Source organism: Takifugu rubripes, chromosome 2 (assembly GCF_901000725.2).
Source record: "Takifugu rubripes chromosome 2, fTakRub1.2, whole genome shotgun sequence".
In the NCBI taxonomy this organism is placed as follows: domain Eukaryota; kingdom Metazoa; phylum Chordata; class Actinopteri; order Tetraodontiformes; family Tetraodontidae; genus Takifugu; species Takifugu rubripes.
Window position 1 is genome coordinate 11,877,820 of NC_042286.1, and position 20,988 is coordinate 11,898,807.

Sequence of the window (20,988 nt, forward strand, 5' to 3'; positions counted from 1 at the left end):
TGTGTGTGTAAATCTACGCTCATATGTATATTTAAAGTTTTAAAGAGGTGTTCTGGGTGAATTAGTGCCACTGGCAAGGCACCGCTGCAGCCCTGTCTTTCAGGTTCTCCTGACTGGCTCAGTCAACATTGATTAAAGCCTCTGCAGTCCTTCCCAGCTCCCGCTGCACACCCACCGACAGCCACACAAACGCAGGCTCCCTCTCAAACAGCTCGTAAAGCCGCGCCGAGGCAGCAGGCAGGTGAAAGGCGCCCTGGCAGAGGCTGCCCAGCGCGACGTTTAGACCGACATGGGGCACCGGTGATTAAAAAACAAGAATCAGAGCAGTGTTGACATCCCTGAGATGAGATTAGTTATGAAAAGAGGCTGCTAATTTAGTTTGTTGACAAAAGACGTCCCTCTGACGCGATGCCGTGCGGTTCCAAAAGAATCAGATTACTTTTATGGCGCTAATAACATCTGAAGGCCAGAGCTTGTTCCTGCGTCCTGGGACAAGAATGATCTTTGTGATCTTAAAATCTGTCTCTTGTTTAAATATGAGAAATCGTTTTATCTCAATCAGCCCTTCTAATGACGAATTTACATGTGCAGCAACACAAATAGCTCATTGTATTAGCTCCAAACAGCTCTTTGATCATCTGCGTCTAACTGCAGGGTCTTTTATTCACATTATAGCTATGAGACCACACCGGCAGTTCAGAGCAAACAACCCCTGCTTGCAGGTCCTGGTACCTAAAAATGCCATCTAAATGCATTAGCAGCGACAGCCTTTGTGAGGGGTTTATTTTCTCATTTTATGAATTCCCTCTCACACCATGCTACACTTTATTGGCCCCCCTAAATTCCTGTCGCCCTATATTAAACAGTGTCACATTATAGCACCCAGCGTGGGTGTAAAAGTAGCGCGGCCACTCTGACGCCCCGGCTGTAGCCGCGACGCGTTGACAGACAGGCAGGAGACAACCTTAATGTACACCATTATTTCCAGCTGGGGCGCACACAGACACGCACGAGAATACTTTTACCCTCGGAGACACATCAGGTCTTTTTTTCCCCCCTTCTTCTTTAACTACACCCGATCAAATTGAAACCATGCGCGCACACACACACACACACACGGCGTGTTTATTATTATCTAGTCTCCTCCTCCATTGCAGACTCTGTTCTCTTTAATGCTCTGAAAATAGTGTTCAGGCAGGTGGGGAGGGTGGGGGGGGGGGTTCTGCCCCCTTGCGCGGTGCCCCTCAGTTTCCTCTCTGCCAGCCATGTGTCCCACCTCATGCAAGCACTTGCCCTGACTTTCCCTTTCCCCTCCACCGCGGTCTGTTTTGACTGGGTTAAATCCTCCCTGTCCCAAATATTCCTACTTCACACAGGAGCTGCGCACAACCCCGGAGCCATGGCTTCCCACCTTCAGTCCTCAGCCGCGGCCCAGCTCTACGCGTCTTGGGCCTCACTTTCTGTTAAGGTACGGCGCCACTTTTGTGGCCAGCAGGTGGAGATTCTCTGTTTCTCTGGGCAGAGCTGAGGACGGTCGGGGGTGGGCAGGAGGTGACGAGGAGGCGGGCTCTTGCGGCCTCGGGTCTTACTCAAGATGCCACTATTGTGGTCACGGTTTAAGCCTTCTGTTTTTCCATTTTCCTTTAACACCCCCACCGCCCTCCTACACACACCAAGATCACAATTCCGAAATTAAAAGCAGTGCCAGTGCAACATTGACGCTCCATCCCACAAAGTTGTTTTTTTTTTAAGAAGGAGCTTTAGCATATCACAAGAACAAATGATCTCTTCTCAACCTTTTGTTTTAAACTCATAAATGTATCTTGTCTGTTTCATTTTCATATGAGCCGCCCACCAGTTTCAGAGGCAGGTGCGCTTGTGAGAACATTAACACCTCCGCGCCCTCGCGTAACCAGGACCGCGCGCGCGCGCGTGCGTGTGTGGCTGGTTGGGTGGGTACTCACTGCGTGGCTCTCGGGGTCCATCCACGGTGACTTTGATGGCGCGGTGGTAGGTGGCGACCTGCGGCGGCCCCGTGAACACGGTGATGGTCAGAGTGAAGCTCTTTCCTGCAGCGCACAGATCAGCTCCGTCAGGGACACGCGCATGTGCACTTTTTTCAAACAAGTCTTTTTTGAATTATGTGCGCATTATAATCTCTTCGCTCGTACTTCGCAACAATACACCGTTAGTTCAGCTTCGATTACTACCCCCCCCCCCCCCCCCCCCCCACCCCCCCCCCCCCCCCCCACCCCCTGAATTAGAGGAAACAAAAGCGGCTGAGACCACCTCTGTTGATGGCCCGACAGCGTGCATGATTTAGATTATTGAGGGAATGTCTTCCAGATTGTCCTAAAAGCTTTACACTGCGGGTTTTGTGCACGGGCTCTTGCTTCCATGTGCGTCTAGCTTCGTGCGCGGGCGGGGTGATGGTGATGGTGGTTGGGGGGGTAGCATCACAGCGGCCTCGCGCCTCTTCTGCGACCTCCACCCCCCTCTCATCTTGTCAAATAGATACTTCGTGGGTGCAAGTCAGGGTAGAAATTAATCCCAGTAGTCTACGTTTCATTTTAAAAGCCGAGGGCTGATTTTCCACCACGTGACTATTATATTTATTAAAACTGGAGAAAAAAAAGAGATCCACAACAAAAGCTCCGACAGGGAGGACAGAAATTCCTCTCTGGATGATTTTTTTTTAAAATTGTGCTTTACTTCTGATTAATGTCTCTTTTGGACGATTTATACCTGCAAGCCGAGAGGATTTGATTTTTAAAAATATATACGCAGTAAAAATACGCCACAGTAACGCTGTTCAACGGCCTTGGTAAGCGCAATATTTCGCTCCAGTTCGATGACGAGAGAATAAAAATGCATGATTTTAGAAATCAAATATTAACGTCACAATTGCCATTATTATTATTATTATTCTTTTTTTTACCGGGGTGATACTCCTGGGTAATAAAAATCACAGTCACATCGGGACGCAGCCACTTGAACAGGACAGCCATAAACAGCAGTTTAGATTGTGGGAACTCGCGCATAAGAGGTTAAAAATCGAGAGTTTTAAATATAGATTTTACCATCCTCGCAAGCAAAGTAAAACATTTCATTTTCAAATTATTTCCCCCCCATGCGCATAAGAAAATAACGCACTGTCAGCAGGCTCAGTCGCTGTGTGTGCGTGCGTGTGTGTGTGTGTGTGTGTGTGTGTGTGTGTGTGTGCGTGCGTGTGCGTGTGTGTGTGTGTGTTCACCTCGTCCACTCCTGCCCACGAAGCGCAGGTCGTTGAAGCGGGCCACCTGGTTCTTCATCACGGCCGAGGCGTTCCTCAGCTCGGCCGAGTAGTTCTCGTCGTTTCCGGCCATCACCGTGACCAGAGTCCCGTCGGGCACATCCCCAAGAGCCACGACCTGCACACGGAGAGCGGGCGGTAACTTTGGGTCACCGAGACACATGCATGCGCATAGGCGACGCGCGCGAAACCGCATCCGGATCCGTTAATATTAAAGCAGGTTGGTCAGTTTATCCAACATGTCTAAAATAAACCATCACTGAACCATTAGTGACAACCGACAGTGAATCCTAACACAGCTTTCATTGTTTAATTGGCGCTCTGTTTTCTTTTAGGCCTAACAGAAAGGTCAATAAATCCAAATATAACAAACCGAAACTCCGGGGAAAAAATATCAAAACGTGGTTTTGTTATATATTGTTGTTATAGATTTAGCAGTGCGGATTTTCTCCATGATGATTGGAGGTGTTATCTTTCGGATCATACAAATATATTGAAACAAAGCTAATATAAATTAACAAAATATCAGTCTAAATAAACGACTCTTGACAAACACTATGAGAGGTTGTTTTTTTTTTTAGTCTGCTGTTCTACATTTTACAGAATTAGAAAAACCACATTGTGCGTCATTAAAATCTAACACCGCGTAATTAGAAGCCATGTGTCTTGCCTTGAAAGCCACGGGGAGCGTTTTGTTGCACCTCCAGTGAGACGGGAGGACGGAGCAGAGGAAGTTTGGGCTGTCTGTCCGGACCAGCTCGCCGGCGTGGTCCGCCAGGACGTCTACCATGTTCCTGGTGTCCGGTCTTGACCTTAAGGGACCCGGGGTGGCCATTGCCCCGTTGCTGTCTCCAATCTTACTACAGGGGAAGGACGTGGAGGGCGGCGTGAACCGTCTGGTCGTGGGCGGCTCTACGGGAATATGCATCACAACAGTTTGGGTTAGAGCCACCTGGATGGCTTGGATCAGACGAGCAGGTCTGTTTCCTCCGGGCGCGGAAGGGCTCAGGGGTCCACAGCGTGAGCGTAAGGATGGAGGCGAGAAACACCGAACTCAGACGACTCTGGGTTTCTCTGTACCAGGGAACATGTGGAGGCTCTTTACGCTTCAATAACTTCAGCAGAATTGCTTGCAGTCCCCAAACTCGATGCTGAACTTGTCATTTGACACGGTTCAGCACCACAAACTACTCAAGTTCTCACTCGAAGTCAGTCAATCAATCTTTTAAAAAAAAAAAATTTAAAATTAAAAACTTAGTTCGTCAGATGATCAGCGAACAGTTAATCCAGCCGCGACGCACAGTTCTGTTATTCGGTGGAAAAAAAATAAACAGGAAAAAAGTCAAACTTTTGTCAGATTCGACTTCAAATGTCTTACAAAAGACTAAAGCGTAAAAGTCTCAAAGCAGAATGTCTACAGACGAGCTAAACTCGGAGCACACCGCTCTCCTGTCCGTGCGTAAAAGCTGCTCCGATCCGATCCTGCCGTCGATATTCATTTAAAAATACGAGCTGTCCCGTCGCTCCTGCTCAGGAGTTTCCTTTCAACTTATCCTTATGGCGCAAGAAGGAACCGCGAAGCTGAACTCGGTGCAGAGTGCCGCGATATTATTTTACCCGAGTCATTTTAGTGTTTTGTGGTTGGGAGTGTGGAGACGCTCTCCGCCAATGGCCGCGCTGGGCTGGGCTTCCCGCGGACCAATCACGCTGCGCGCCTCGCTGTTCGGCTCCGCTCCACGGTTGTCACACAAGAGCTGAATTATGGATTCAGATCTGCTCTATATGCTCACAGGAACATACGGAGTCAGATTAAGTGACGGACGGAACTATAAGTTTTTTTTGGGGGGGAAGTTGTTTTAATAAAAAAAAAGGCCCTTTTTTGTGTTTTCTTTTTTCACGTTGCGATACGTTAATGCACTTTAAACGCGACTGGCTGCGAATAAACGTTATAAATGTTTAATTTAATTTGAAAGGCGGTGAATGGAATAGTTCCCTCACTACGAGAGAAGCGATTTAACAATTAAGGTATAGTTGATTCAGTATAGACATTTAGAAAGTGCACCTCATTTTAATCCCAGTGATCATGTCGCACCACAGGCGCTTTTCAACCTGTTGTTAATTGTTTCACGGCGTAATAATGATTCTGACGGCAAAAACCCCGCCGTTTCATTTTATTTATTTTCAAAACCTGTTTTTTTCTGCGCCACAGCCGCAGTTCCTAAGTAGCATTGGGCCTATAAAATGAAATTGCGGGCATGTGACAGATTAACTGGCTTTTCTGAATTAATGAAACGATTCTAGGAGACAAGAAAGTGTTTCTTCCACATCAGAAGGGGGGGCAGACCCGCCGCCGTGCGCGTAGGAGGCTGAACTCATCAGAAAATCTGAAATATTGAAGGTTGGTGAAGCATCCTGCAGACACGCCGCAGCCTTCCGACGCTAGTTGGCGCATTTGCCTTTTCAATCCGTCACTCCAGACATGCAGAGGCGGACATTTCACATCTGCAGAGCAAAAGAGACTTTTATCTGTTGCCGGATGACTGAATGGCTTCCTAATTTGGATAATTTAATTTCAAAAATCGACTGTGACTTTTATGTCTGTTTCCCTCTCCGCTCCCGCCAGACTGCCAAAATATTTACCAAGGCTCCAAATTGAGTTATTATCAAAGCGCAGACGTTTACTCGTTTAATAAAGTCACATCTGTCGTCGCACCAAAGCCTCACATTTAGGGAATTTACTGGTTTATTTTGTGTCTTCTGTTTGGACACCTATAAATAACTGCTGAGGAAATGCCAGCGAGCACCGTCGGTGTCTCACTGGACGGATTCTATTTAAACTCTTTACATCTGTAAAATTATTGTCAGCACATGTTTTTGATTAGCGAGTGATTTAGCTTTTATTGATGCATGTAAGATGACGGGCTTTTGAAAGAGTCGATTTGGGCTTTTGTGAAACGTATTTTGAAAGTGATGTCAGTGTCTTTTTCTTTTTTAATAATAATAAAGTGATTTATTTTGGACATTGAGACTAAATAATGCTCACCTATGCCAGGCGCCTGGTTTGACTGTTTGTTTCTCCGGCAAATCAGAGAGAAACAGCGAATAAAATAAATGATTTTAAAATAATAATATTACAATTCCCGACATCATCACAGACTTAGTTGTGTAATTTTAAATGATATCATTTTACATGTTTATTTGTCACGATTTTAATCATTTTCAGACGTTTATCACCTTAATAATAAATATATTTAAATAGAATATTTACTCAATTTTTAAAAGTAAAAACAAAAATAAACACTCAAATAATTTCAACTCATTACACCAACATAAGCATGTAAAAAAATTACAAACATACAAATGTACAGTTAAATTATCATTACATTCTGTACGAATTATTTTAAAAAACTTTAGTAAAATAACTTCAGCAGAAACTTAAAATAAAATAATAAATGTGCAGAAATCTAAGTAGCAATAATTCACCCTAATTGTTTAAAAAGATTCCACCTGGTCAGCGGGACCATCAGGCTGCTGCTATGGGACGGACAGCTCAACTGGGACTGACAATACCAGTGATATTTTAGTCACTGGCATTGTCCCCCCCCCCCCCCCCCCCCCCCCCCCCCAGTTCATTATTAATACGTGACCACACACACCAACCATTCCCCACTCAGCCTTTAATATGAGCTCTGGGCGCCTGTCACATTTAGACCTCTGCAGTTCAACAAGCAGTTTCTACGGTTTCAGCCAGCAGCCGTGGCTCCCAGTGCTTTTTAATGATCTGGGGGGCATCCACCTGAAATTACTGGACAGCAGGAGGAACCTCGGACCCACCTCCACCAGGCCTCCGCCCGTGAGACCCTTAGCGCTGAAATGTGACAGCACCCAGGATCCATCCTGGTTTCACTCGTGGTTGGTCAACAAATAACCTTTTTTCCTCCTGGGTTGCTATGAAGCCTTTTCATTGTAGCGCAATCTTCCTCCAAATGAAGGAAAATCCACTCACTTTGCATTTTTATGTGAAAAAGACTCCTCCTGATCCCCATTAGCAGAGGACGCAGGACGCCTTTGGGCTGTATAGACCCCCTCTGACTGCCAGTGCCACCCACACAGCCTCCGTTGCCACTTTAAAGTGTCTTTGAAGACGGGGACACTCTCAGATATGAGAAGATCCTTTTAGGTTTTTACCCAGTATGATCTCTCTGCTTGTGTAAACTCTGGGGCTATTTTCAGACATGCACACATAAGCCTTTGGATAGGTAGCTATTCATTTGGAAATGGGGGATATGGGGGCAATTAGAAATAGTTTGAGGTTCGGCGATGACATAAGACAAAGATTTCTATCTTTAGAGGAGCTGCGGCGGTCACACATCTCTGTACATTCACAAATTACAGGGCGAGCTTTGGCCCTCAACCCGCTGAATGCATTCCTTCCGAAAAGTGTCTGCTCGAGTTTCAGCCGGAGGTTTCTCCGGAGTGGAAATATGAGTGTCCTGAATGGACGACTTCTGTGAGATGGAGTTTTATTCCTCTTGGATTAAATTAGCTCTACATTGGGTCTTGGGGTATTTTTTTTTTTTTCTGTGAATGATGAATTCTGTGGCGGCTGTGGAACGCGGGGCTTGTTTACCCTCCTCTCTCTCGCTCTCTCTCTCTCTCTCTCTTTTGAGGCCTCGCCTGCTCCGAAATGGACGTTTTTTCCCTCCTCGATATGACAAAAGTGTCTGTGATTAGACTTCGGCGCATGATGTAAGCCGCCCAATCCATTTGCGATGGTCCCCTCAAAGGCCAATCATCTCCCAGCGCTGCAGTGTTTATATACATGTGTGTGTGTGTGTGTGTGTGTGCATTGGGGGGCTTTTAAACAACAGCCAGTGGGTCCAGACTGTTTGGGTTTCAGGCTGCCGCTGCTCTGATGGCCGATTCTCTCTCAAATTCTGATTACATAATATGTCAGCACATCACAATTGGTGGTCATTTTTTGTCCATTTTGATGTTCATACGAGAAAATAGGAAACACATTGGTTTATTTTGGTGGTATAAATTCATGTTGTTTTTCTCCTCCGCCAGCACTGTCTGTGTTAGTTTTAGGGGTCGCAGGAATGTGCTTGTATATTTAAGGTCGGTTTCAGCTCTTAATGGTCTTGTCTCTTGTTTTTTATCTGCAGCTTTCTACTACAATTGCACTCAACTTACCTGGGAAGCCGTGTGTCTGGTTATGCGTAATTAATAGCCTATATTCATAAGGCCTTATGAGCAGTTGTGGCTCAATATCTAGGTGTTTATACTCTGCTTGAAAATGGAGAAAAAATGAGTCTGAAAGCTTTGATTTGTGTAATTTTATATACTTCCCCAGATAGGGTTGTATTTTATTTAACGCGGCCAAACAGCAACTTAGATTTAATTGCTTGACCCGAAGAAGAGATAAACATCTTTAACATAACCTTAAAGGATCAAATATGTTCCCTTTTTTAAAAAACGAAAAATTAAAACAGAATTTAGCGTGTCGCCTCCCAGCATATTCCTCCTCCTAATACCAAGAAAAGAGAACTCCCCTTTCACAATAAGGTGCAGGAGCCACTGGGATCAGCACGTTAGGGTTAAACGTGGCCAGGCTCCCCTCCTGCCCCTTCCAGTGGCAATTCAATGGCACACACCACACCCGTGGCAGTCCCAGGGGGGAAACTCCACACAACCCCCTGTGTCACGGGCGCACCGCCCTCACATCATCCATCGGGTGCACTCACCCAACGATGACAGTCAGCACCCTGTGATGTGGTTCCCAGGCCTGTTTATTCTTCAGAAAACCCACTAAAAGTAGCATTGAACGGGAAGCGCACCAAAGGGCCTCGGAGCTATTATAGGAGCACTTTGGTTGGAGTTTTGATCTGGTGGGTGAGTGAATCGGGCCCTGCCTTGCTGTGGGGCACCGCCGCTGGGCTACATTGTCTTGTGTGACCTTAATATTTGTGGCGATTTGTAACCTGCAGCAGTCCGAAACGCCACGACTCCTTCTGGCCACTTGCGCATTTCTTGATGATGTAGGATTTTCATAGTCTCGCCGATGACGGACAAAATACTTTTCGCCAACTCGCTGAGGGACAGATTGTGTTCTTTTCCAGGGTCTTTATTTACTCCTTGAAGTTAGCGTAACTTTTAAATCCAAATGAGTCCCATAAATACATCAACTCCCCCATTTTTTTTTTTTTGGGTCTCAGTTGCGGTTTATAGTGTGAGCTATAATCATTTCTCATCTTTCTTTGTCTTTGTGTCTGTCTCTCCATCTATTTGCGTGTGACAACACACATACACAAATGTGCTGTTTCTTCTCTTCCAGCGAAAGCTTCTGATGCAAGGATGGCAATCTGTAATCTGTAGTAATTGCATGTTGCAGAAAAACATTTTTCCGCTGTGGTAATCACTGCAATATGTGGAGCTGCGTTGCCAAAGTGACAGCACCCCCACCCCTCACACACACACACACACGCAAGCGTATCCTGACTCACTTTGACTCTGCCAAATGTGTCTCGCTAAGAGGAGCCGAGAGACAAAGACGCACCGACGAGCAGCGCTAACATTTTGACAACCTCCGACTGGGGAACACATGCGCGCACACCTGCGCGGCTCTTGTGCTGCATTTACCTTCTGCAACAGATTTACTGATCCCGCGTGTGACAGTTTAACTGCCGCAAAGCCCCCTGATGCCAGGAGCTCACCTAGGCCCAGCTGCCACGTGCAGATCATGCCAGACTTTCACCACATCCACAGCAGCTCGCTGCCCTGAGCCTCATTTCAACCGTGTTTGTTCCTCCAGGAGAATCAGATTGTCAGTGTTCCGCCTGATTGATGGAGTCAGCGGTTGAACCGGTGATGCAAATTCATCGAGCGACACCAGCGCGGTGGCCAGTGGGCTTCAGTGGAGCCATTAAACCACTGCTTCCATCATGAATCTGGTCCATAAATCATGCCGCCAGCGCACGGCAGCCGTGTTCCAGCCTTCAGCGTCTTCAGTTTCTACAGTTTGAGTACGTCAGTCACTTTTATACTCTTCCTCATGTAACCACCTACCTAGTATAAGGACATATAATAGTCAGGGACATTTATAGATGCACAGACACCAAGATTGTAACCAGACTGTGTGTGCAAACCTTTTTTTTCCGTTCTGGGCTGTTACTCTGACTGTTGAGGTCATCCAACCTCCCAGCAGCTGAACTTCCCCGTGTCTCTAATGGAGCCTCTCTGTCAGATCAAACAGCTCCTACTGACGAGGAGAGGAGGCGAATGGCAGAGCTGGAAGCCGTTCAGTCTGACAGCCAAAACACGTTTGACTGGCAACGCAGCCTGCTACTCTAGATCCCACTCAAATATAGTAGTGCCACCAGAGCCTGGTGGGGAGGGGGGCAGGGGGCTGCCCGAGCCTGGTGGCTCAGTAACCTCACTGTGAGACGTATCACTCGTACACGGGCAAAACCAGCCCACATCTTTTTTTTTCCTCCTCTGGAAATTGCATGTGAGTTGAATATTAGGAAGTGTGCATGGCTTCCATCAACCGCGGTGCCTTCAACGGAGGCTGTAAACCACATTTGCGCCAGCAGACAATGTCCCTTTGTGCTTGCCGTGCGTCTGTGCCCTCTCGAAAGTAGAACCACGCTGAGTCCAGGGGAGTTGCAAAGAGAAATTAGATTACGCAGGTAAAGTGTCGGTCTCGGATCTCAGGCTGATGAGAGGCAATCGGGATGGTCTGCGACCCCGTGGTGAGGGGAAGCTTTAATGTGGTCGCACTTGGAATGCTGTTGTTCATTCCTCTCTGCAACATAAGCTGCATGTTTTTAGTTTTTGAAGTCCAGGGCATCGTTGCCTAAAATGACTGGGCAGGAATGTAGCGTATGATATGAATGGCATGAATGCTAACCATAAAATTAAGGGGGGGAGAAAAAAAAGTGCTGGCACAGTGCCAGATAAGTAGTTTTTACACTCGTACACTCACTCGTCTTCATAGTGACATTTCGGGAGGCAAACTTGCCTAAAGCGTGCTTTCTGTGTTTGAAAGTGCCATGATTAGCTAACAGTACGAGCACTTTGGCGGACAGACAACACTGACGTGTATTTATCGTCACCAGTCTTTGTTGCTATCAGTCCTTTCAGGCTCTCTTTCAGCAGGGTTCATTCCAGGCTCTGGCACACTCGTACGTCGGCAAATGGACTTCAAAGTGTGCCCAAAGATTGAATTTGCATTATTTCCCTCTTCAGAGGGAATTCAGACTCACAAGCACCATTTGACTCACCACAGAATGCAGCTCGATTTAAGCAGGAATCCAGCACTGGTTTCCTGTCAAACGTCCTCGCTACTTTCCTCTTCAGAGGAGACAACTTGTGGAGAGTATTTGGCTGGTCCTCGCAGCTTAGACTCCTTCAATTTATGGAAATAAGGGCGTGGCAACTCCCAGGAGACAAATTAGAAACATACTGTCACTCTTCATTAATCCAATTTTTTTTGCACAGTAAGTGATTATTGTCATTCCCGTCGATTTCAAGTTAGGTCAAAAAGCAAATAAATCACCTCCAAATGTCACCGAGTGTCTCTGCGGCGACTCCAGAGTCGCTCTGCTGCATCCAGCTGTGTCTGTGAAGTCTGCAGGCTGGAGTCCCAGTTTGAGATTAAACAAACCCAATTGGAGTTCAAAACCTATTTCAGTTTCTCGCTGACTTGGCCAAAGGCTTGGTTTATTCGGAGCCCAGAAAAAGAGAGAGGTTGGAAAAAGGTTGGAAATCCACATGTCCAACTGAATATTTCCTCCTATTACCGGCGTTGCTAATCAGAAGTGGTGGTGCCCACGTACACTGAGCGCGCAGGCCGCATTGAATTCGCATAATAACGCCGGACCTTCTCCTCTTTGACTCAGAGGCTCAAGCGTCCATTGAGGCTTTGCCGTAACTGCACACTAATCCCCTGATTGCTGTGTTTAGGGGCAGCGCGTCGCTGCTCCACGTCAACACAGCCGCAGCTAACGACAAGCTAATGACACAACGATGACAAGGAGCGTTTGTAAACCCAATCAGTAGCCCGGAGCCCGGTGATTAGACTAATCAAACTTCATACTGGCAGAATGACTGGCCCGCTGTCTGCGACTTATGTCATCAACTTAATTAAAGGGTGAAACGTGTGTTCAAATCCTTTAAGCGCTTCTAACACAAACATCTTTCTGCCAGTGCGGCAGCATTAGAATGACAAGCTATTATGCTAAAACAGCCCTCCAGCAGAAAGGTGAAGCTCTTTTGAGCTTCTGTTCTGTAACAAACCAAAATCTCTTTCCAGGTCCTTCTTGAGGATTTTCTGGAACTAAAATCAACAAAACAACCACAATTGTAGTTTTTTTCCCCCCCCGAGCGACTGTAAGTTCAAGCACACCGAAATCTTTAAAATACCACTTTAAATATAATAACCCATTATCAGTAGATACAATCATGAAGGAGACTGCCATTTCACGGGTCTCAGTGAAGTCCTTCTCTGTGTTGTCACTGTCAGGTCATACTGGCTTGGGTAAACCATACGTTAGTCCAGTTATTACAGTGAGGTCAGACAGCATTTCGAGTGGGAAAACGTCACAGTCATCATGTTGACATCCACCGGTCTTCTCTGACTCAGACCCTGAGGAGTGATGAAATGACCTCAAAAACCCCTCAAAGAGAAATGCTTCTGTTCTGCTATAACTCATGCTATGCTGTTTACTTTTGTTATTATTATTATTGCTATTATTATTCTCACAACTTTGCAACTGCACAATAAAGAGACGCCTTCAACTGGGGAGCTGCACTAATTAGCCGCACCACAGTTTCCGTCATGTTGCTCACTGTTTCCAGGGCAAAATTCCACGTTCAACCATTCAGCCACGATTGTGACTTATTAAAGATTTGAGGGTTCACATCCGTAACTGCAGATGTCATGCAGTCATGAGGAATGTGGGCAGGAGAAACCTCAGCAACACAATATGTCACATTTTACAGACCGTGCAAGAGATTTTGTTTGACCATATTTCCCCAAACGTCCTTTCTAAATTATATTTTTCTCCTGAAATGGCAATGAAGAGAATCATAGGTAAGAAATGTATTTAAAGTAATCATAAAATGGCCCGTACGTACTTATATCGCTGAAAACGACATTCCAGGTGTGTAGCCCCGCCCCCTCAGCGATCCGATCTTCTCCTTGACAGGTAAGATTCTGCTAAGTTTGGGTAATTTAATTCGAATTCATGTAGGGACAGACACTTCAAATATTCTCCATGTAACTTTATGCATGCTTGTTTATAGTACACTAGCAGGTGGCTCATCGATTTGAACAGCAATCAGCTGTTTCAGAAATAAAAACGGCCACTCGTCATTGCTAACATTAGCAAGGAATTACCAGAGCCCGTTTCTCCGGCATAATGCTGAAAACGTTCCAGCATTGACACGATCATTATGGCATTATGAAACGAAGTTGACACGGTGCATCGGTCAAATTTAAACGTTTTTGCAATCTAATTGGCGACCTCGACTCTGGGGGAGGCGGAGGGATACACGCTCCGCAGTGATGAGGTTGCAGTACCAGCTTTGGCCACAAAGCTACATACTGGTTTTGCTGTTCAGCCACCTGAAGTTTAAAATATACCCGTTTCCATGGACACGTGTCAAATTCGAACAGCTAATCTAAATTAGAATCCCATGTAGAAAAAAACGAATTGGATATTTACTTATGGGACGTGACTACAGCCCACTTGGACACCTGAATGCATTTATTTCTAAAAGTAACAATGTGGTCAGCGGATTGTAAAATAACGTCCCAACAAACTCACAGCAGACATAAGGTAGCACTTAGTTTACACATGAAGTTTAAAGAATGTTCTAGTTTAGCTTGCTGGCATTGGCATTAAGAGGGGCGTGACAGAATGCTGGTTTGTTTTAATGTTTTACCTTAAATTTAAGATTTTGGGACATTTCCTCCAACGTGGAAAGGCACAGTAGAATTTCTTACACCCCCCACCCCCAAAGATAAAGTCTTTCATTTTTTTCCAATGTAGCTTCCTCAAAAATGAAACCCCTGTGGTTGAAGTTAATGGATGAGCAGAGTGAAGAAGCAGCCCCAAAACATGTTTTATTGCAGCAACAGCAATTAGCTGTATGTAAACAAGTTGAATGGGGAAAAAATGGAGAAAACTGAGAATCTGAAAACATTTCATAGCCTTCAGCCTCTCAAACATATCATTATCTGCATTTTTCCCTTCACCATAATTAAGTTTTTTTATATTTCTTATGGGAAGAGGAAGAGGTTATAAGGATGTTTTTTGCATGATTAAAGCTGTACATAATGACATGAAGAGAGTCTGGAGGATTTTTTTTCCCCTTTTATATATCAAAATTTCTTTTAATCCTTTGGTGGAGACAGAATGAGTTCCTCTGATCTTTGGTAAGCTTTCACATATGATAAAATAAAACCTTCTGTTGGTGCCCAATCTTATAAAAAAGCAGGGGAAAAAAGTCCTTTGCTGATATGCTCCTGAACATGTGGGATTTCCATAAGTTGGAGTCACTTTATGTGCTGCCAACCAGCTCAGTGCCCACCCATTAAAGCCATTTGTGGGTTCCAAAGCAAGTGTAATGTTAAAAACAAAAGTGCACGGCAGTCGTGCTCATTCACAGGCGGGTTTCTTTGCCTTTCCTGCACAGTTCTATAGAAAGGATGTTGTTTCACATGATGGGGAGGGGGCCCTATGTACATCTGTGTCAGGTTCAGCTCACAGCAGGCGGGAACGAAAGCAACCTACCCCTGAGAGGCGTTAGTTGAATTTTGAAAATGAATCATTTCTCCCTCCGTGCACTTTTAATGACATTGCACGTTGCATTTATGACCCAAAGACTAAACGCAGGATGATAACACATGAGCGTGGTTCTGAGCACGGCGACTCTGGCTTCAGATGATGTTTTAGTCACAGTTGCGCAACCCTGCCATCAAATGCCTCTTTATTATTTAATTCAGAATTACAGTGGGTCTGAGGGGATGTGAAGCTGGACTTATTTGGAGTTGAAGGGATTATTTCAAATCTCAGTGTAACAGTAACAAACGCGGCATGGACGTAAGATTCTTTTTTCTAGTTTTTCAATTTCAAAACAATTGACGAGAAGTCATTTTAATTTCTCATGTACTATGTTCCTCTTTCACTTGAACTGCTGCATACATTAAAGCATCCTCTTACATCATTTGACACATTTGTGTGCCATCGTTGACGCAGACGTTTGCGCCTTCTGCTCAGCCTGACGACCTTCTTCACTACAACCTTGCTCTCACCTCAGAGAAAGCTGCCCTGCATGAATCCATATTTTAAAGATGGGCTGTAAAGAATCTGGCCCCTGTGGTTGCACGCCGACCACCAGAAAATTGTATTTACGACTGCACTTAACACGAGTTCAACCTTGACCGATGCGACGCGGAGCGGCGTGGTTGGAACCAAAAGCATCCCAGGGCGGGGGCAGGTTTGGGATTAGTCGACCGCATAATCAGCACAACTCCGCGCACACGCTACCTGGAAGCCGTCTCGCAGACAACCCCTGAGAGTGTTCCCCATAAAGTCCTGTTGACAGACGGTAAAAGCGGTGAGACGAACCAAAAAGTAAATAAGTACGTTCGAATCGTTTACAGCCCTAATCAAGTCCAGAGCATTCCTCCTCTCCAGCATGCCTCCAGAGTTTTATAAATAGATATTATATTCAGTTAAATTGGAGACAGGATTGTGCTGCTCCGCGCCTGTCATACGTTTTCTATTATTTGCTTTCGCTTTTGAATATTGGAACTCTTAATATCTGGTTACAGATTTCAGACCCAGGCTCCCTGTTTTGGCGTCGCTCGGGGGGCCTCACACTCGGCGAGATTTTGAATCGGCTCCAATCGAACAAGTTCATTCAACAGAGGAGGAAAAATATCTTTACCATATGACTTTGTTGTTAATAAATTCACCAGGGGCCTGCCGTGTGCTCACTCAAATTTATAGCCTCGCTCTCTCTGGGAGCTACTGCACGACACCATTTTATTTCTCTGTGGTTCCGCGTTTAAAATTTGCCTTGACATCTATCAACTTTTAATGACTTATTTTGATGTATTTAAAGACCACCTCCTCCGAAATCCTCCAAAATAACCCGGCTACAACTGTGCGGCGGCGCCGTGCTTTCTCACACGCAGGCTCTCGCTTCCATTCATGGAGCGCAATAAGGCAAACATGTAAATCCATTCCCACCCTAATAAACCGGCGCTCTTTTCCTGAGCCACAAAGGGAACGAAGGGCTCTGAAAAAGACGGACCCCTGCGTAAAACAGCCCGCTGTGAACTTCCTGGTTTCGTCCCACTGGAGGGAAACTGCGGTGACAGAAACTGAGCCAAGAATATGACCCACCATCATCACCCGGGCTCCCGCCGCAGCTGCTATAAACCAGGTTGCCTAGCTGACGTAAAGCCTGCCAATACGTCAGAATCCCATCAGTCTGTACAGGCGACATGATTGGGCCTCACGGGGGAAAGTCTGGCGCTTCGGCGGAGATTTCTGATTCAAAAGCCGTCTCTGAAACACTGAGTGCTAACAGATTTAGCCCCAGTTTGGTTATAACCTATAAAAGCAAGAAACCCAGAGTCCATCAGATTAACAAACTTCTGCATCTATTTTTCTCTGTCTTTCTTTTTCCGACTACGTGCACTCACACACCACAGGAAGGACAGCTGCACATGTCACATGCACTACCTGTATGTTTCTGTCTGGAGGACTGAGGTTTCTGAGGTAAGACCTTCTCTCACTTCTCATGCAATGAGTATCTGATGCTGCCGATCACATGTGATCACATGCTATCAACATAGTCTGGAAACCCAAATTGTTGTGCACGGAATAAGATACTGTGTGGCTAGGCTAGGCTATGATCAACATCTCTCTCTAGTGTTGGGGTGGGGAGGTCACCTCAGGACACAGGTCTACCGGTGGTGGAGGTTCTTTTTGCCCAACTTACCATGCTAAATGTAGTATTTCCACATGTTTTGAAACTTCCTCTCTAAACTGCCCCCTGTGACCAGAGGAAGCTTCACCAAAGACAAGGTGCTTGTAGATCTAGTGCCCCGCCCTGAAGCCCACAGGTCTGCCGTTGAGGGCCCAGTTGCCAGGTATTTTTCCCCCATCGAACCAAGAACAGAGCAGCCACGCTAATTTAGCCAGAGCTCCGAGGCCCAGACATTCAGCAGTCTTTCTGATTTTCTGTAACCGTTCCTCTTAATTTAGGTTTGATTTGAGTCGAAAATGGATATCTTGCCAAATTGCTCTGCCTGTGTAATGCAAGTTGTTAAATGAACCACTGGGGTATTTTTCTTACATGAGGTAGTCCTAATTTGAAATGCCTTCAAATTGAACTGGAGGATTTAATGACTGCTGGTCTTTGTTCCCCGGTAGTTCGGTTTCAGTCTCCCGACAGAATGAATTGTGAAGGATATTGTATATTCACTAATGATTTCCAATGGATGATTACAGCTTTAACTGCTTGTTTTCTCTCTCTCTCTCCCTTCCTCCCTCTTTCTCTCCCTCTTCCCAGACCTGCTCTTTCCTATCCCATCACTTTTTAAATCAAAATCAGGCGCACAAAAGCGCATTGGTTTGGAGGTTGAAACCTCTCGCAGGCCTTATAAATGGCGTGCGTTAAGCCTGCCGTCTCTGACACTGATCTGTAGGCAGTGAAGAGATAAAGGGATGCAGACCCAGACCCAGCGGTGATGGAAAAAAGGAGGGTTAGCCTTGTCAGAATGAAACAATAAATGCCTGGGTGTATGTCGAAGTTGTGAGAACACTGGAACATCATCCCTTGTCGCTGCGGTTGCACTCAGGATATCGAAGGATTGTTCTCATGTGAGAGACAGATGTACGAAGTGTGTGTTCGGACGTCTGTGAGCGAGGCTCCAGAGATGTTAAGAAATCCTCTGCAAACAATTAGGAGCTGGAAGTGCTTCTCCTAGTGGCTGCATCGTATTAGCGCAGCAACAAGGCCTTAATTGGGGGGGGGGGGGTGTTTTTCTCGGCTGCTTTTTCTGGTGGTCGTCTTGGCGGTTGCGTTAAAACCAGCGCAAACAGCCGAGTCCAGCCAACGGAGCGGCAGCTATTCGGGAAATACAAGTCGATGGTTTTGTATTTTCTCCACTTCAACAAAACTGTTAAAATCAAAATGAGGCAAAAGTTTCTACTCATCTCTGCTCAAAGAGCCCCATTATTTGCCAGTAAAAGCCGTCTGATTGGAATTGCCATGGCAACAAATGGCTTCTATATTGAGGGTTGTGTCCTGCACCGCCAACTATAGTGCACTCACCTCACCACACCGACCAAAAGTACCTCCTGAAGCAGTAAGAGAGGTACTAATATGTTCTTTTTCTCTTTGCTCTTTTATTGTATTGCTGTGTTCCAGGAAGAGCTAAGTCACATGGACCCTCTGAGCTCGTATTCTCACAGTGAGAGCGTAAGGATTCACTTGATAATGAAGGTCTGTGGTTATTCCACTATAGTGCTACTCCATCGACCCTGCAGACAACACAGGGTACGTCTCCCTACGCATCAGAGCAAAACCAGAACCCACCAACGGTCACAACGGTGGACAACTTTGTCAGAAACAATCCACACACATAACTAAAAACAACCGAACCGGTGGTGGCGTTGGTATGGTGGTAGAGGCATAGCTTTACTCACCTCTGAGCAGACTGTTGCTGTAGCTGGAGAGGGAGTCAAAGATGCTGTTGGATGCCATGACACGGAAGCCCAAGTGGTGCCGAGCCCCTCGCTTCAGTCAGGCTACGCGTTGTTCGGGGAGCAGAGGAGAAAGTCAAAAGCAAGGAGAGCGGAGGGGATGAGAACTTCTTGAGCTCAGAGATGGCGCGCAACCGAGAATCGGTTTGTGACCACCACAGGAATCCAGAGCCACAAGCCTGCACCGAGCACGGCAGCCACCAGGAGACATTTGAGAGAAAGGAGAGGAGAGAAAGAGCAGTTGAGAGCATTCGCAGCGGTAGAACTGGTGTCTGCAGGTGTTGCGGGGAACTCACCGGGGCAGGAGATGAAAGGGGGGCCTGGGAGGTGTAAGTCAGCCTGGGTTTGTGGTCCTTTGTCACTCGGGGAGACGAGGTTAGCCGGCTAGTCTGCTCTGTCTTTGTATGTTTCTTCTGCACGATGGCGGTTGCCTCACCAGAGCATTAGTGTTAGTAAGAAGCTAAAAGCCACAGTGTATCTGCATCCTCCTCGCCATTCTCCACACAGAAACACACTCCTCTGAGTGGTCGAACCCACGTCACATGTCAAGTGAGGTCACTGGGCCTCTCCCTCCCACCTTCTTCTCCTCCCTTCTCCAGCTATCATCTTTGCCTTCTCTTTACTTGATCGTTGTTTCTCTGAATCTCTCCTCCTGACCCTCCATCTTCGCTCTCAATTTTCACTTTGTTGCCCACAACTTTTGGAAGCATTCCGTCTTCCTTCTGGGGTGAAACCCGCGCAGAAGCCCATTAAATTGTTGTGGCTGAGGTTTGCAGGGAGCTTTGAAGGATCTGTAGAACAGCTGAAGAGGCGTTGGAACCCTTAAATCCAAACACAATCAAATGAACAGAGCTGTCGAGGAGGAGGAAATGGAAGAGCACTGCAACTTTAAGCGTTGCCAAGGAGGCACCGACGTATCAGTGTAACTGCTGAACAGCATTGTGCATGTTGTTCCTGACTCTGCGGATGTCCTTTTACATTTGTCTGACTCACAGCACATCTGTGTTTGTATGAATTGGTGGTTTTATGCCTGCAAAACATCCACCCTCACTTACCACTTGATAGTATCATAATCATAGTCTTATTAGAAGTCATTCTTTTCTCCATTCTGTCGACTCAGCCTCCATTTCCTGTGCAATTTTGCCTTTCTCTATGTCCACCTTATACATGTGTGACCAATTGATTTAGGATTTTGTTTGGCCTTTTATTCTGACCCAAAAGCCTCCTACAGCGGACACAACCTAAATGTGGTTTTTGCACTTTTTTATTTTCTGGGTTCCTTTTCTCCTTAAACGGTAGTTGAAAAATGTGATTCACTGACGATGTTTGCTCGTTGTTTGCTCTTCTCAGTAAAACAAAACGAAACAGGAAATCACTCATATAGTCTTGATAAGAAAAGAATGTGTGTGTGTGTCTGTGTGGGTGTGTGAGTGTGTGAGTGTGAGAAAGTCCTGTGTGTGAATGCCGGCTCACGGTGTCCTGCGCTAATTGCTAGACAAACTGCTTCATGGACCACAGTGTGTTTGTATGTGTATATACTGTACAGTGCCATGCTATGACCAGTGTGTGTGTGTGTGTGTGTGTGTAAGAGAGCGGGAGCTGTGCCGTTCTTCCTGGTAGCCCGCACTGCCCTGTAAATGAGCAGTTGCCGTTGAGTTAGGCGGCAGCATGGCCTAAATGACACGGCGTGTCGGCAAGTGTGGCCGAACACTGAGGCCGCAGCCACGGCCCCAGGGCTTTTATCAGTGTGTCCACGCAGCCGCTACAGGCCTCCGACTTAACCTCACGCACAGCGAGGCTTCCTCTTCTGACACCTCGCCTGCCTCCCGACATGGCCTCGCTCTGCCCTGCCAGCCCAGGGACAGATTACAGATGGGGTTCTCTCTGCTGAGCATGAGGTGGTTC

The 20,988-nt window shown here is 46.2% G+C and overlaps 2 protein-coding genes across 4 annotated transcripts in view; one reads left to right on the forward strand and one right to left on the reverse strand.

Moving 5' to 3' along the window:
* runx3 (RUNX family transcription factor 3) overlaps window positions 1-19,652 on the reverse strand; it is a 39,435-nt gene extending 19,783 nt beyond the window's left edge. The window contains exons 1-5 of one of the 3 annotated variants that reach the window (XM_029825710.1): window positions 19,380-19,652; window positions 19,027-19,262; window positions 3,963-4,204; window positions 3,254-3,410; window positions 1,965-2,069 (exon numbers count right to left, since the gene is read on the reverse strand). In XM_029825710.1, coding sequence (XP_029681570.1) covers window positions 1,965-2,069; window positions 3,254-3,410; window positions 3,963-4,204; window positions 19,027-19,084 — 562 coding nt within the window. In that variant the 5' untranslated portion in view covers window positions 19,085-19,262; window positions 19,380-19,652. 3 annotated transcript variants of the gene reach the window in all.
* syf2 (SYF2 pre-mRNA-splicing factor) overlaps window positions 13,458-20,988 on the forward strand; it is a 65,898-nt gene continuing 58,367 nt past the window's right edge. Inside the window, exons 1-2 of the mRNA XM_011615687.2 lie at window positions 13,458-13,503; window positions 17,025-17,091. Of these exons, the coding sequence (XP_011613989.1) occupies window positions 17,047-17,091 (45 nt within the window). The 5' untranslated portion in view covers window positions 13,458-13,503; window positions 17,025-17,046. The remainder of the gene's footprint in view (window positions 13,504-17,024; window positions 17,092-20,988) is intronic.